Genomic DNA, 17,185 nt, shown 5'->3' with positions numbered 1-17,185 from the left:
CATGTGCTGATTTAATTTTGCTTGGGTAAATGTCCAGCAGTAGAATGGCTGGGTCATATGGTAAAATCATTTCCATATATCTAAGGAATCTCCATACTGTCTTCCATAATATATGTATTAGTTTACATTCCCACCAACTGCATATTAAAGTATTTTTTCCTTTGCATCCTCATCAGCATCTATTGTTTTATGATTCAATCACTTCTTGGCGTGTGGGCTAAGATCAAGTGTAGTATTGTTTGCTGGTTCTTAGATAGTAGCCATTCTAACTAGGGTGAGGTGAAAATCTCAATTGTGCTTTTCATTTGCATTTCCCTACTGGTTGATGAACCTGAGCATTTTTTTTTCACCTGTTAGCCCTTTGTACTTCATTTTTTGAAAATTGTCAGTTTATGTCCTTTGCCATTTCTTAATTGGATTGTTTGCCTTATTGCTGTTGGATTTCTTGAACTCTTTGCATATCCTGAATGTTAATCCTCTATCGGTTATATATTTTGCAAATATCTTCTTCCATTATGTCAGTTGCGTCTTCGCTTTGATGAATGTTTCCTTTGCAATGCAGAATCTTCTTAGTTTGATATAATCTTTCCTATTTTTGCTTTTATTGCCTATGTTTCTGGAGTCTCTTCTAAGAAGTTTTTCTTATGCCAATGTCTTGCAGTTTCCTTGCTATTTTCATCTAGTAATTTGATGATCTTAGGTCACAGATTTAGAGCCTTCACCCATTTAGAGTTTATTTTTGTAGAAAGTGTAAGACAGTCTGGTTTCATACTTCTACATGCATAGATCCGATTTTGCAGCACCATTTGTTTAAGAGACTGTCCTTTCTCCAGGGACTGACTTTAGCTTATCTGTCAAAGATTAGTTGGTTGTAATTGATGGACTGATTTCTGGAGTTTCTATTTTGTCCCATTGGTCCACATGTCTATTTTTGTGCTAGTATCAGGCCGTTTTGATTATAACCGCCCTGTAGTGTATCCTCAGATCTGGTATTGTGAGACCTCCAGATTTGTTTTTGTTGTTAAAGATTGTTTTAGCTTTGGGGGTAATTTCTTGTGTTTCCGTATCATTTTAGCATTGAATTTTCTAGATCTGAGTAGAACGTTGGTGTTTTCATTGGAATCAGACTGAATCTGTATATTACTATGGATAATATGGACAAATCTTTCATGTTTTTATGTCTTCTGTTTCTTTAACGTTTTGTCACATACTTAGAGACATGCTTAGTTAAATTTATTCCAAGGTATTTACATTTTTTGTAGCTATTGTGAATAGGACTAACCTTAAAAGTTCTTTCTCAGGCATGGCATTGTTTGTATATATTTATTAGTTTTTGTGTGTGGTTTTATATCCTGTAACTATGCCAAAGTGTTTCATGAATTCCAATAGTCTCTTTTAGCTCCTCTATATAGGACCATGCCATCTGCAAACAAAAACTGTCATTTTCATAAAGGTTGTAGTTTAGATATAATTTGGCTGTCTACAATTTGGTTGTTTTATACATTATTAAAATTAATGTGTAATTATCAATGTTGCTGGATATAAGTAATATTTTTAAAATATCATGCTTCTTTTTTTAAAGATTCACTATTTTTTTATTTATTGGAAAGTCAGATATACAGAGAGAAGGAAATACAGAGAGAAAGATCTTCCCTCTGCTGGTTCATTCCCTAAGTGGCCACAACAGCCAGAGCTAGAGATGATCCAAAGCCAGGAACCAGGAGTTTCCTCCAGGATCCCATGTGGGTACAGGATCCCAAGACTTTGGTCCATCCTCTACTGCTTTCCCAGGCCACAAGCAGGGAGCTGGAAGGGAGATGGGGCTCCCAGGATTAGAACCAGTATGCATATGGGATTCCAGTGCATGCAAGATGAGGACGTTAGCCCTAGACTACCGCACCAGGCCTGGTGATTTAAATTTATTTATGAAAATGTTTGTCTATAAAATTAGAAAGTAATTTAATATTTCTAAAAGTTCTACGAACTAGCTTAACAAATCATTTTATGTAAGAAAAAGTATATCAAATAACGTCTCAAGTTTCTATGTGATCTCATAATGCTCCTTTTTTTTCTTTAACCTTTTAGGAAGTTGGAAAAAAAAATACCTAAGCCTCCCTGACATGGTATCAAAACAGAGCTGCTGCTGAGAGTCTGATTTATAGTGAAATTATGGTTCGACTGACCTTGGATTTAATTGCCAAAACCAACCATTTCAAAGGGCGAAAAGAAGGAACATTTTCACAGTACCTGAAGAAAATAACTCATATAAATTTTTCAGACAAAAATATAGATGCAATTGTAAGAATTCTTAAATTGCCTTTATATTATTAACATTATAAAGTAAAAATTGGTTTGACCTAATATATTAGCTATATTTTGCATATGCTCAATAACTATATATTATCAAGAAACTTTATATTATTTAATTTTAATTAAAAATGCTTGTGAAATTCACTTATTAAATTTTATTTACATTTGATGCTTATGATATTACACTTACTAAAACTGTCTATAAAATATGCCATTGTGATTTTAAATATGTATATATATATATATAACTGTTTCTGGACTATGCTGTAAGGTGTAGCAAGATAGCTTTGATGACATATAACAGGAAATAATCACAAAGACAATTTTCCATGCCAGAATTTTAAAAAATATGTATGAATACCATATTTGAAGCTTAATGATGAAATCCTTTTTGCACATAGTTGAACTGGTTATGAAGATTTATGTTATATTGGGTCAGTTATATCAGACAAGATTATGTTCCTTTGAATATAATGTAAAACTACATTTTCTTTGTATGAGATAATTCCCTGCTTTAATTTGGGAAACTGAAAGCCACACCAATCTAGTTAGGCCATTTGTAATGTTATCCATTATCTAAAATAAATGCCAAAGACTAGAACTGAGATAATTTTCTTAGAAACGTTGAAATTATTGAGGACAAGGATCATGTTTATTTTGCTGGCATCAGTATAAATACTCCATCTAATACAATGCCTGATTCACATTAATTGCTTAATAAATATCGAATGAATATATGAAACAATTGCCAATCTGTTAAGAAACACTTGAGGTTTTTTTTATTGTTCTTGTCATTTTTATTACTCTCCTAACCTCTCCTCTCCTTCTCTTCTCCCCTGCCCTCCCTCTACCCTCCCTTCTCCTCCCCTCTTCTCTCTTGTCTCTCCATCCCACCCTCCCCTGTTTTGCTTTCTCCCCGCTTCCCTCCCTCCTCTCCTCCCCTCCTCTCTGCTCTCCCCTCCTCTGCTCCCTTTTGCAGCTCCCATTCTGGATTCCTGGTGATCTTTCTCACCAAGAATCCAATTGCCCAAGCTTCAAGTTTGTCTTTTGTTGCCCAGAGCTCTCTACCTCATCATACCATATCTAGACTGCTTTCTCTGGAAAGCCCCCATTTACTGATCTTTTTCTCAGTCAATTTTCCTCCAGTGTGAATGACCTTGGTTTGGAGGAAAGCACTGGTTGAAGCAATTCACACTTTATGAAATCTATAAGACATTACTACGGAAACTAACCTACATTTAGTGGTTTTCCAACATTCTTTGCAAGGGTATTATTAGGCTTTTTAAAAATAATTTTTATTATAACTTCTAATTTAGTCATTATTCTTAAATATATAAATTATTTTCCATTTTCAGTGCTATAACCATACAAATTTACTTTAAAATCCTTCAAAATTATAAAGCCCTGATTTATATTGTTGGGATAATAATTTTGTCACTGCTTCAGCTTCTGGAGGAGCCTGTTTCCAAGGAAAACTGCTTGCACTAGGAAAAAAATTCAACAAGTATCATTACTATAATTTCAGAATTCAAAGTCTAGAGCACATGTTGCAATCATCCTAGCCTTGTTTTGACGGTACTAACAGAGACACTGTTTCGTTGTATTAATCTTAAGGAAATCTGCACATTGATCAAGTGAAAGATTTTCTTAAAAACAGACTTAAGAGTTTTCAGCAAAAACTAAATACAGTTTTTTTTTCTCCTTTTAGGAAGACCTCTCTCTTTGCAAAAATCTTAGTGTTTTATATTTATATGATAACCGTATTAATCAGATCACTAACCTGAATCATTCCACAAATCTGACCCACTTGTACCTACAAAACAACTGTATTTCATGTATAGATAACCTGAGGTCATTAAAGAAACTAGAAAAACTGTAAGTGCTTTTATTTTTGAGTAATGTAACTGCCATTTATATGGAACTATATACATTTTATGCATGTGTTTCCTTTTTTAGTTAAAAATAAAATATGAAATTGATTCTTAATGCTTTTCAGAATATATCTCAATTTTTATTATATTTACTATTATTAATACTAACTTAGTTGATTCATAGGCATTACTTAATAATTTTATATCCTATTAAGCCTGCTATAGTTTTATTTGGTAGTGGTTGTGTTATAATGTTTTAAGAACTTAGAGATACCTAAAGCATTCTCATGAATGGTTCAACTGGCAAAAAAAAAAAAAAAGTTATCATGGCACCCAAATTCTGTGCCTTTCAGAATCACAAATCTTAATAAGTCATAGAATTTATGTCAGATTTGATTGTAATAAAGCATTTACTCCTACAATGATGATAATTAAGTAATAAAGACCAATGGATCCAGTTTCCCCAAATGGAATAATTATAATGCTTCTCAGAAATTGGGTGAAGATTCTCAGATTGAGACAAAGATTAGAGTGGGAAACGCTTATTAAAAATGCACTTAGGGACCTAGCATTGCAGTTTAGTTGGTAAATCCCCACCTGGTAAAATCTCAACCCAGCTCCCAGCTAATGGGTGACAGTTTGAGAAAGTGAACCAGTACATTCTCTCTCTCCCTCCCTCCCTCCCACTCACCCTCACATTCTCTCTCCTCTCTTCTTGAGTCACTTTGCTTTTCAAAAAAAAATTTTAAAGCATATCGTCAGGGGCTGGGTCAGTGGGTCAACTGACTAATCCTCTGTCTGCAAGTGCCAGAATACCATATGAGCATTGGTTCATGTCTCAGATGCTCAATTCCCACCTAGTTCCCTGCTTATGACCTAGGAAGGCAGCAGAGGATGACCCAAATCAATGTCATCCTGTACCTGCATGGAAGATCTTAAAGAAGCTCTTGGCACCTGACTTCAGATCAGCTCAACTCTGGCTGTTATAGCCATCTGGGGAATGAAGCTCTTTCTCTCTGTCCTTCTCTCTGTAAATCTGCCTTTCCAATATAAATACATACAAACATACATTCATACTTTTTTTAAAAAGGCATTTGTGTGTTGTGCCTATGTTGCAATCCTGGCTCTTCTCCTTATAGGTTCCTGCTAATATGCACCCTGCCAACCACACGGGAGACCCAGATTTACCTCTAGGCTCCTGACTTCGGGCTGGTCTAGGCTCACTTTTTGGGGCATTTTTGGGAAATGAAGCAGAAAATGGAAGATCTCCCTTTGCTTCCCAGGGGCAGGCCTTTGGCATTTTGATTATGATACCACCTAGCATGCTCACATACCATGTCAAAGTGACTGGGTTGAGTCCCACCTATGCTCCAGACTCTGGCTTTCTGCCAGTGAAGACCCTGGGAGGCAGTAGAGGGTAGCTCAGGTGGTTCTGCTGCTGTTACCCAAAACTGGCCCTGGCCCAATTCTGGTCCTGGCCCAATTCAGCTGTTGGTAAGCGATTTGGTCAGTGACTCAGGAAAATGGAAAACTGTCTCTCTCCATCTACCTTTCAAACAAACAAAAATAAAAATGCTTAAATATGCATATTACTAGGACCTAACATAGATATCCAAATCTGTATCTCTAGGTTCAGAAATGGTCTTTCTTAAGTTTTTTTTTTTTTAAGGCAGAGTTTCAGTATGGCGGGGGTTGCAAGGGGGAAGGAACAGAATGAATCTTCCATCTGCTGATTTACTCCCCAAATGGCCACAATGACTGGGGATGGGCCAGGCCAAAACCAGGAGTCTGGAGCTCTATCCTAGTCTCCCACATGGGTGCAGAGGCCCAAGCATTTGGGCCATCTTCTGATTTCCAAGGTGCACTATCAGGGAACTGGATCAGAACTGGAGTAGCCAGTACTTACACGTAATACCAGCATTGCAGGGGCCCAGTGTGATGACCTAGCGGCTAAAGTCCTCAGCTTGAATGCACCATGATCCCATATGGGCACAGGTTCTAATCCCAGCAGCCCTGCATCCCATCCAGCTCCCTGCTTGTGGCCTGGGAAAGCAGTAGAAGACAGCCCAAAGCCTTGGGTTCCTGCACCCGTGTGGGAGACCTGGGGGAAGCTCCAGGCTCCTAGCTTCAGATCAGCTCAGCTCTGGCTGCAGTCACTTGGGCAGTGACTCATCGGATGGAAGATCTTCCTCTCTGTCTCTCCTCCTTTCTATATATATCTGACTTTGCAATAAAAAAATAAAATAAATCTTAAAAAATACTAGCATTACAGGTCATGGCTTAATCCATTGTGCCATAACAGTGGGCCCTCAAATCTTTATCTTTAAAACTATAAACCAGATGATTTAGAAGCAAGATAACTTTCAAACAAATATTGTATTTATTTGAAAGGTAGAATTACAGAGAAACAGAATAAGAGATAGAGATCTTGGACCTGGTGCAGTAGCATAGTAACTAAAAGTCCTCGTCTTGCACGTGCCAGGATCCCATACAGGCACCCGTTCTAATTCCTGGCAGCCCTGCTTCCCATCCAGCTCCCTGCTTGTGGCCTGGGAAAGTAATGGAGGACAGCCCAAATCCTTGGGAACCTGCACCCACGTGGGAAACCCTGAAGAGGTTCCTGGCTTCAGATCAGCTTAGTTTCAGTCATTTCAGCCACTTGGGGAGTGAACCAGAGGGTGGAAGATTTTCCTCTCTTGTCTCCTCCTGTCTGTATATCTGGCTTTCCAATAAAAACAAAAATAAATCTTTTGAAATACATAGAGAGATAGAGATCTTACATTCATTGTCTGACTTCCCAAATAGCCATAATGTCTGTGGCTGGTCCTGGCTGAAACCAGGAGACAGGCCTCCCAAGTGGATACAGGGGCCAAGCACTTAGGCCATCCTCTGCTGCTTTTCAGGTTCATTAGTAGGGAGCTGGATTGAGAGTGGAGCAGCCAAAGCAGTGCCAATATGGGATGATAATATTGAAGGTGGTGGCTTAACCCATTACACCACAGTGCTGGCCCCCAAATATTTTTGAAAGCATTATTTCAATTACCTCACTTAAAAAATAATTTGGACTAAATTAAGCATAGCAATAATTTCATTTAGATGAACCACTCATAGTCAATATAAATACAAATTTGCATGGGTAATTTTCACACAATTCAATGATTTTCTTACCTGCTTTATCACGTTTAAGAACTATGGCATTCTCAGCATGTCCACACAGAGTCGTGTCTGTTTTTCAGGTATCTGGGAGGCAACTACATTGCTGTCATAGAAGGTTTGGAAGGACTAGAAGAACTGCGAGAGCTTCATGTTGAGAGTCAAAGACTTCCCCTTGGAGAAAAGCTGCTTTTTGATCCAAGAACTCTCCGTTCCCTGGCAGTAAGAACACATTAAAATACTCCGACAAGGAATGTAGTGATTAGCAAGTTAAATTGAACAGCAGGATAGTGAAGGTATAGTTGGACGTGGTACTTACACTGCCTGTTTATATGGTCATTGGGAGTTTATCAGGGAACTGATGCTGCTTTTTCTACATATATCTCAGAAACTCGCATCTGTACACTAGGATACCTGCCATTCAGGGTAATTGGAAGGATCAAAAGAAGGATATGAACATGTTATGTAAGCTGAAGTTCTAACATAAATGTTAATTCATTTGTTGTCTGGGCTTTTATTATTTTCATGGGTCAAAATTTTAGTAGAAAAATGGGCCCGGCGTGGCCTAGCGGCTAAAGTCCTCGCCTTGAAAGCCCCGGGATCCCATATGGGCACCGGTTCTAATCCCGGCAGCTTCACTTCCCATCCAGCTCTCTGCTTGTGGCCTGGGAAAGCAGTCGAGGACTGCCCAATGCCTCGGGACCCTGCACCCGTGTGGGAGACCCGGAAGAGATTCCTGGTTCCCAGCTTCGGATCAGCACAGCACTGGCCATTGCGGTCTTTAGATTTATTTATTTTATTAAATTTATTAAATCTTTAGATTTCATTTATTAAATCTTTAGATTTATTTATTTTATTGCAAAGTCAGATATACAGAAAGGAGGAGAGACAGAGAGGAAGATCTTCCGTCCGATGATTCACTCCCCAAGTGACTGCAATGGCCGGTGCTGCGCCGATCCGAAGCCGGGAACCAGGAACCTCTTCCGGGTCTCCCACACGGGTGCAGGGTCCCAAGGCTTTGGGCCGTCCTCGACTGCTTTCCCAGGCCACAAGCAGGGAGCTGGATGGGAAGTGGAGCTGCCGGGATTAGAACCGGCGTCCGCATGGGATCTCGGCATGTTCAAGGCGAGGACTTAAGCCGCTAGGCCACGCCGCCGGGCCCAAAATAAATAAATCTTTAAAAAAAAATTTTAGTAGAAAAAACAAACCTAAAGAGGCATGAAAAATAACTTAGCAAAGTCTAAACAACCTAGAGTACCACAGCAATGTTTAATCACTTTCTCCATAGTTCTCAATTTAATTTGTAGGTTCACTGCATATGGATTTTCCTCTTCTGATCTGTGTAGTTTGAGTGCTCCAGACACCAACTAGTCATATCACATGGAGACACCCCAATAAGTTAAAAGGCAAGAAGGTGCCATTAAGGTTCATGCTACCTGAAAACAGGACTTTGTAACACAATGAGATAAAGTTGTATCTGTTTTTTATACAGATATCATCAATGTTATTTTAGAGGGTACAAAAATGCAAGGCAAAAACTAGTAATTGTACCAAGTTCATAAAATTTGAGGTAGTTTTTCTGAATTAAAAGAAAGTGATCTCATTTCTATTCTAGCCCATCCTCACAGTACCAACTGTCACCAACCTCTTCTCAATTACAACTGAGCCAATTCACTGGCCTTCTTGTGGGTATGACTACTTTTATTTTATTATTTTATTTTCATATTATTTATCCTTATTGGAAAGGCAAATCTACAGAGAGAAGGAGAGACACAGAGATATTCCATTGCTATTTTACTCCCCAAATGGCTGCAATAACTAGAGCTGAGTCAATCTGAAACCAGGAGTAAGGAGCTCCTTCCAGGTCTCCAATGCCAGTGCAAGGGCCCAAGGCCTTAGGCCATCCTTTGCTGCCTTCACATGCTATAAGCAGGGATCTGGATCGTGAGGTAGAGCAGCTGGGACCCAAATCACTGCCCATATAGGATACTGACACTTGCAGGTGGAGGATTAGCCAATTGAGCCATTGTACCAGCCCCTCCCCAGCTTTTAAGATTTATTATTTTTATTGGAAAGGCAGATCTACAGAGGGGAGAGACAGAGAAAAAGTAGTTTTTATATATATATATATTTTTATTAATATTTTGCATTATGTGACAGTTTCATAGGCTCTGGGAATCCCCCCACCCCTCCCCCTCCCCTCCCCCTGGTGGATTCCTCCACCTTGATGCAGCATTACAGTTCAAATTTAATCAAGATTCTTTCCTTGCATACATATACCAAACATAGAGTCCAGCTACTTATTGTCCAGATGGGTTGAACAGTTTCTTGGGGAGACCATTTCTGGTCCGAAGTTAGAGCTGGTATAATATCATCACAGTCAATTAAGAGTCCCAATATAACATCAACAGCAATTTGCAATATTATGGAATTGACATGGTTTTGAGTAACCAGTATGTTAAAAAAAAAAAAAAGTCCTAACCACAACCTATGATTAGCTCATTGACATCTCAATTTTAGTTTATATACAGGACCGGACCAGCTGCTATATACCTTAAAATGGCTATAGGGTATCATTCAGCTGTCTCGTGTCTATTTCATTTTAGTATTTAGCCATTTGTTGTGTTGAAGTATAATTTTGTTGATCTTGGCGGATTTTGGGATAATCTAGACTGGCTTGTAACTCTAACAAGACATTTGTCGACATTTAAGGTGCAGAACATTTTTTTTTTGGGGGGGGGAGTGCAGGAAAATCCTCAACACCATGGTGAGGAGTGACTAATCTTTGTGTCCCACCCAGCAAGGCATGAGCCAATCCACGCCAGCTCTTTCCTGTCAGATTTCAAGCTCTACTTTCTGTTGTTTGTCTATTTATTTTATGTTTTTTTTTTTAGTTTGTATGATTGTTTGCTGTGAGGGGTTTTCGAAGCGATCCCGATGGTCACTGTGAGGGAGGGTGGGGGTCCAGAGGTGGAGCCAGGCTCGGACCAGAGAAAGCTCTCCTCCCTGGTCCCGAAGGACATTTATTGTTCTTCTGTTTCTGCGGACCGCTCAGGGCTTCTGGTTGTCTTTCCGATGACGTTGGTTTCTGCGCGGTAGTGTTTGGACTTCGAAAGTAGTTTTATTTTAAAACACCACTGAAGGCACCAGCATGATGGCAAGAAAACAAATCTGCCTGCAAGCACCGGCAGCGCATATGGGTACCAGTATCCCATTTTAGCATCGATTCGTGTCCTGGCTGCTCTACTTTTTGATCCAAATCCCTGCCTATGGCCTGGGAAAGCAGCAGAGGATGGTCCAAAGCCTTGGAACCCTGCAACTATATGGGAGACCCAGAGGAGTCTCCTGGCTCCCCAGCTGCAGATCAGTTCAGCTTTGACCTTTGGGGCCATCTGGGGAGTCAGTCAGCAGATGGAAGATCTGTCTCTCTGTAAACTTGGCCTTCCCTATAAAAATAAATAAATCTTAAAAAAAAAAGAATGCTCTGTTGCTATTGCTTAAAAAAAAAACCACTGAAAACAGCTGTACTGTACTATTCAATGTTTGTGTGAAATATGAAACTAAATATAAAGCATATTTTTTTCATTTATTAAAATGTATCATAAAATATTTTCTCTGAAGGATGCTGTGAAAGTATGCCTTAGGGAGTAGACTTCATTTTAGCAGATTCCTGGGCCTGATTTTTTTTATTGTTTTTTTATATACATTTTATTATTCTTCTTATTATTTTATAGTACAGTTTCATATTCCCTTATCCCCTCTCCAGTTCCCTCCCCCCCACAGTTCCCCTATATCATTACTAACATATAGTTCTTCATACTCAGTCATATGTCCATCATTGCGGGCCTGGACAATGGCAGAGAGTCCAGAATCCTATTGTCAAGATATAATAAACAGTTTCATTGTAAATCCATTTTTGTCTGGAAGCAGAAATGCATACCACACTACATCCTCACATCTGAATGTTAGTCTCCATTTCACAGCTACTGTACATCCCCTTAAATGAAAAGTCATGTTTCAAAATCAACAATAGAAAGAGGAAATTTACAATGCCATGAAGTTAAATGACATGTTACTAGATATGACAGTCTCCATTACACAACTACTGTACATCCCCTTAAATGAAAAGTCAGAATACAAAATCAACAAATAGAAATTTACAATGCCTGAAGTTAAATGACATGTTACTAGATATGACAGTCTCCATTACACAGCTACTATACATCCCCTTAAATGAAGAGCTGGGCCTCAGATTTTAAAATAACTCTGAGTTAGTGTTGCGAATAAATACACTTAAATCTTTGTGATATTTAACACAAAATGATAAAAGGCTTAAGTTGCAACAAACATTTTTTGTGTTGTGTTACTCAATTATTGGAGAATTGTTTTTTGCTTTTTGATTCTTACCCTAAAAAGTTAAAGCAGGTTGTATTGAAGAATTATAGACAAAAGGAGTACGTCACAGTTATACCATAATTCTAAAAGTCTCACGAAAAAAGTTGCTTAAAATCAAAATCTGCATGACTTTTATAATAAGCCAAAAAGTCTAAACTGGCAAGTCTTAAACTTTCCAAGTATTAGAATTTCTGATTTTTACATATAGTATTCACATTATTTACTAAGTCTAATTTTTATTGCCTTTCTTATTATAGAAATCCCTCTCTATATTGAATATTGGAAACAATAATATTGATGACATAAGAGACTTAGAAATATTGGAGAATCTTAATCACCTCATAGCAGTTGACAACCAACTTCTGCATGTGAAGGTATAGTATAAAATTTTTAATATGTTTATTGGAGATTACAACTGAAAAAACATTTTGTAGAAGGCATTTTGGCACAGTGAGTTAAGCTGCCAGTTACGATGACAGCAGCCCATATCAGAGCACCAATTCAAGCCCCAGCTACTCTTTCTTATCCAGCTCCCTGCTAATGTGCCTGGGAAAGGAACAGAAGATAACCAAAGTACTTGGACCCCCACATGACTCACATGGGAGACCCAGACGGAGTCTCAGGCTCCCAGCAGCTCCTACCATTATGGCTATTTGAAAGTGAGACTACAGATGGAAGACCTCTATCACACTGTCAAATATATTCTGAAAGAAAAAGAAATTTTTAAAAATTTGTTAAAAGAAAAAATGTATTTTGAAATAGTCATAAAATGTGTCACTTGAGTATAGCATTTAAAAATTATTCTTAAAAAAAAACTATTCTGGATTTGTTCTAAAAAAATTTTTGACTCTAAAATTTTTTAATGTATTTAGGTGATTCTGCCCTCTTATCTGGTTTCTCTCCCAAACACCAATGCCTCCATCTCTTATTAATTCAACAAAAGTCCCTTCTGAGAAGGAAGTATATGCCTTTTATTCTCTGCATTATTTTTTTCCATGAAATGTTTCTTTCTATAGATTAGATTTCCCACTTCATAAATCATATCACCTAGTTTTTAGTAACTATGACTATATCAGTCCTCTTTCCTGGCTGTTCCCATTTGCAAGTGTGCCCTGGATTTTCCATTTATTCTAATTTTTACTAGCTATATTAAATCTATATAATATTATACTACACTCATTCAATTATTCATTCAAATATATATTGGTCACATATTTGTCAGACACTATACAGGCACAGTATAGAATAAAGAAAGGAAGGATGTACTTCCTGGCCTCAAGAAACTTATTATCAACATTGAAAACACAAAGCAATTCTATTTTTTGAAAGATTTATTTATTTTTATTGGAAAGGCAGATCAGATTTACAGAGAGAAGAGACAGAGACCTTCCATCTACTGACTCACTCCCAAAATGGCTGCAACAGCTGGAGCTAAGCCAATCTGAAGCCGAGAGCCAAGAGTTTCTCCCAGGTCTCCCACATGGGTGGAGGGTCCCAAGGCTTTAGGCAATCCTCGATTTATTCCCCAGGCACATTAGCAGAGAGCTGGATTGAAGTAGAGAAGCTAGGCCTAGAAGCTGGTGTCCATAAGGGATGTCAGCTCCACAGTTTGTAGCTTAACTCACTTTACCAGAAGTGCTAGCCCCACGTCTCTGTTTTCATAAATATTGTAGTAACTCTAACTCAGCTTGGGGTTAAGGAAGACATTCTGGAAAGGGTTTTCCAAGAGCTTAGCTATTACTACAACCTCATATTTTCTAGTTTGGCAATGGAATGGGCTTCTTTCTCCATAAACTGAGCTCTTATTTTTAAAAATGTCTATTTACTTATTTTAAAGTCAGAGGGAAGTGAGGGAGTGAAGAGGGAGGGAGAAGGAAGAGAGAGAGAACAAGCCCATGTGTTCATTCACTCTCCAAATGCCTACAAGTGCCCTAGTCTAGAGCTTGAAGGTAGCCACTGGGAACTCAACCCAGGTCTCCCACGTGGTGGCCATGCTCCAGCCACTGAGCTGTCCTCCTGTCTGCTAGAGTATGCATTAATATTAGCAGGTGGCTGGAATTGGGAGTGGAGCTGGCATATGAATCCAGGCCCTCAGATATGGCCTGTGGGCATTTTAAGCAGAATCTTAACTCCTACACCAAAAGCCCAACCCAGAGCTCCTGCTTTTTTTTTTTTTTTTTTTTTTTTTAATTACCAGGCACAACTAGCAGAAACTAGACTGGTAGCACGCAATAGCCAAGACCTGAACTGGCGCTTATATGGAAGGCAGACATTTCAAGGGGGTAGCTTAACCTGTTGTACCACAGCGCTGGGTCCAGAGCTATTGCTTCTAGAATTACTTCCAGTTATCTGATGATTCTAAAAGTTACTTTTTTTTTTTAGATTTATTTTATTTTTATTACAAAGTCAGATGTACTGAGAGGAGGAGAGATAGAGAGGAAGTGGAGCTGCCGGGATTAGAACCAGCAGCCATATGGGATCAAGGCGAGGACCTTAGCCACTAGGCCACGCTGCCGAGCCCAAAAGTTACTTTTTAAGAATATTTTATTTTATTCTTTTTATTGGAAAGTCAGATATACAGAGGAGGAGAGACAGAGAGGAAGGTCTTCCAATTATTCACCCCCCCAAGTGACCAAAATGGCTGGAGCTAAGCCAATTTGAAGCCAGGAGTCAGGAGCCTCTTCCGGGTTTCTCACCTGGGTCCAGAGTCCCAAGGCTTTGGGCTGTCCTCGACTGCTTTCCCAGGCCACAAGCAGGGAGCTGGATGAAAAGCAGGGCTCCCAGGACACGAACTGGCAGCCATATGGAATCCTAGCACATACAAGGCAAGGACTTTAGCTGCTAGGCTACCATGTTGGGCCCTGATTAACTTTTAAAGTATATCTGGGGACAAAGAGATGAGCAGAGAGACACACAGAGGAAAAGAGAGAGAGAGAGAGAGAAACTCCCATTCTACTCGTTCCCTCTCCAAAAGCTAAGAGCTAGAAACCCAATCTAGGTCCCCAACACAGATAACAGGGACCCTAGTATGTGACCCATTATGTATTGCCACCTAGGATACACATTAACAGGAAGCTGGAATCAGAGTGAAATTCTGGTGGCAGGCACCCAAGTGTTTAAGCTAAGATTCACCGCTTTCCCATGTAATTGGCAGGGAGCTGGATCAGAAGCAGAGCAGCTAAGATTCAAAACAGCCATGTGATATGAGATGCTGGTCTTGAAGCAGTGACTTACCCCACTGTCCCACAGCAACAGCCCCTAGTTTTTAATTATCATAATTATCAAGATTAATTTTAAGTACTGTTATTACTTCCAAAGTCTTATTTCATTATGATTTTAACTCAGGACAGAGGAATTTGATCACTACTAGCCTCCAAATGATCCCAAAAGTTCTACTGATATAGGCTGGACAGGGAAGTGGGAGGAGGAAGTAAGAAACTTTCAGTAATCTCTGAGCTTTAGCCACACACTGCTAAATTCCATCCCCTTTCAAGCCAACCCAACATGGCTACAGGCCCAGCACACCCCCTTCCCTCAGTGCACCTGAACCTTTTTCTCCCATCTTGTACAAGATGCCATAATGACCATGTGTTTGTGTCTTCCCACATGGAAATGCCATGAACTTCCAGATATCACCAAGTACTGAACCCTGCCCAAATTGCTACCTATTTGTATATTCAATTGGGGTGCTATTCCCTATAGCACAAAAGGGTCTTCCTGTGGGTACAACATCTGGCAGCAACAGGGCAGAAGCAGCAGGTACCATTTCATGGAGGGGGGTTGTTACCATTCACTACCGAATGTGTATCATCTCTATCTCTTTAAACAAATCCTGCTCACACTGTTTTGCTAACAATAATTAGTCCTAGGCCATGTTACTACATAGCCAGAATAAAAGCATAACCAAAATAAAAACCTTCATCACTGCTGATTATTTCATGTAATGATCAGCATTTAAGTAGCCAATTCTTCATTCTTAAAGACTAAATTTAATACATCTCTTCTGTATAACTTTTCCTTCTCATCAAAATGATCTATTCAGAGTACAATCTTTGAGCCAGGTAGTGTTCTAGGCCCTTAGGGAAACACATCCTAGCCATGGGGTCTCGACACTTAAAGAAAGATTATATTACAATGGGGCAGAGGAGGAAATATTCAGAAAATACATAGAAGAGAAGAAATGAAAAGTTCAATGGAGGAATAAATAGGATGATGTAATAGAAAAGAAGTTCACATCATTTAAAAAAAAGATCTTCAAGGAAATAACATTTGCATTGACATTTCGAAGATGAGAAATGCTAGGGAAACATGTCAGCCTAGGAAACAGCAAATACAGGGGGTCTAAGGCCAAAGAGTACTTAGAGTTATTGGAACCAAAAAGGCCAAATCACTGTTCAGGTATGAAGAGAAAACATAATAACATGAGATTAGAAAGGAAAACATAGGACATTTCTTTTTTTTTTTTTAAAGATTTATTCAGTTTATTACGAAGTCAGATATACAGAGAGGAGGAGAGACAGAGAGGAAGATCTTCCGTTCGATGATTCACTCTCCAAGTGAGCCGCAACGGGCTGGTGCGTGCCGATCCGAAGCCAGGAACCAGGAACCTCTTCCGGGTCTCCCATGTGGGTGCAGTGTCCCAATGCATTGGGCCGTCCTCAGCTGCTTTCCCAGGCCACAAGCAGGGAGCTGGATGGGAAGTGGAGCTGCCGGGATTAGAACCGGCACCCATATGGGATCCTGGTGCGTTCAAGGCAAGGACTTTAGCCGCTAGGTCACACTGCCGGGCCCAACATAGGACATTTCTTAAGAGACTGTTTAGAACAGGATCACAACTTTTCACTTTATTGTAAGTGCAACAAAAAGTCACAGAAAGGATTACATTTATTTAAAAAGTTTTTCTCTCTGCTATGTAAAGAATGGTGTTTAAAGAATGACATCAAGGAGATTGCTGCAGAAACGAGGTTGGTTGCTTGGATGTGAGTAGGAGTGGGTGGCTTAGAAATATATTTTTAGCCGGAACCCATGGAAATTGATGAGTAGGATGTAAGAATACAGGAAAAGGAGGAAACTGGATGGCTTTGTGAGAGGAACTATGAAGACATGACAGCCTTGATGAGTTTGGGGATAACAGAGAAAGGACAGAAGAACTTCTTCTATTGTAATACCCACTGGACACTGAAACGGACATGTCAAACAGGCATCTGTAATTCAAAGGAGATCAGAATGTTTGAGAATCAACATCATTTATGTATTTGGAGCCATGGACAAAACATTGTTAAAACAAAGTAAATGAGATCAAACCTAAGCAAAGAAACATTCCAAAATGTAAAGATCAGTTAGAAGGCTCCAGAAAGAGTCATGTTGGAGAAGAGAAAAGGGAACAGTAAGAAGTGTGTGTGGCCTCTTTCAATGGTTAACATGAGGGCAGATAAGAAGTTATAAGAAATGCACTG

The 17,185-nt window shown here is 39.2% G+C and overlaps 1 protein-coding gene across 4 annotated transcripts in view; it reads left to right on the top strand.

Moving 5' to 3' along the window:
• The window catches only part of PPP1R42 (protein phosphatase 1 regulatory subunit 42), a 48,384-nt gene that overhangs the window by 3,607 nt on the left and 27,592 nt on the right, over positions 1–17,185 (top strand). For all 4 annotated transcript variants that reach the window (XM_058668703.1, XM_058668704.1, XM_058668705.1 and 1 more), the window contains exons 2-5: positions 2,086–2,298; positions 4,019–4,185; positions 7,418–7,556; positions 11,987–12,103. In XM_058668703.1, the coding sequence (XP_058524686.1) occupies positions 2,170–2,298; positions 4,019–4,185; positions 7,418–7,556; positions 11,987–12,103 (552 nt within the window). In that variant the 5' untranslated portion in view covers positions 2,086–2,169. The remainder of the gene's footprint in view (positions 1–2,085; positions 2,299–4,018; positions 4,186–7,417; positions 7,557–11,986; positions 12,104–17,185) is intronic.

The sequence above is a fragment of the Ochotona princeps genome, chromosome 9 (genome assembly GCF_030435755.1).
Source record: "Ochotona princeps isolate mOchPri1 chromosome 9, mOchPri1.hap1, whole genome shotgun sequence".
Taxonomy (NCBI): Eukaryota; Metazoa; Chordata; class Mammalia; order Lagomorpha; family Ochotonidae; genus Ochotona; species Ochotona princeps.
The sequence above is the reverse complement of the archived record's forward strand: the minus strand, read 5'-3'. Positions and strand labels throughout refer to the sequence as shown.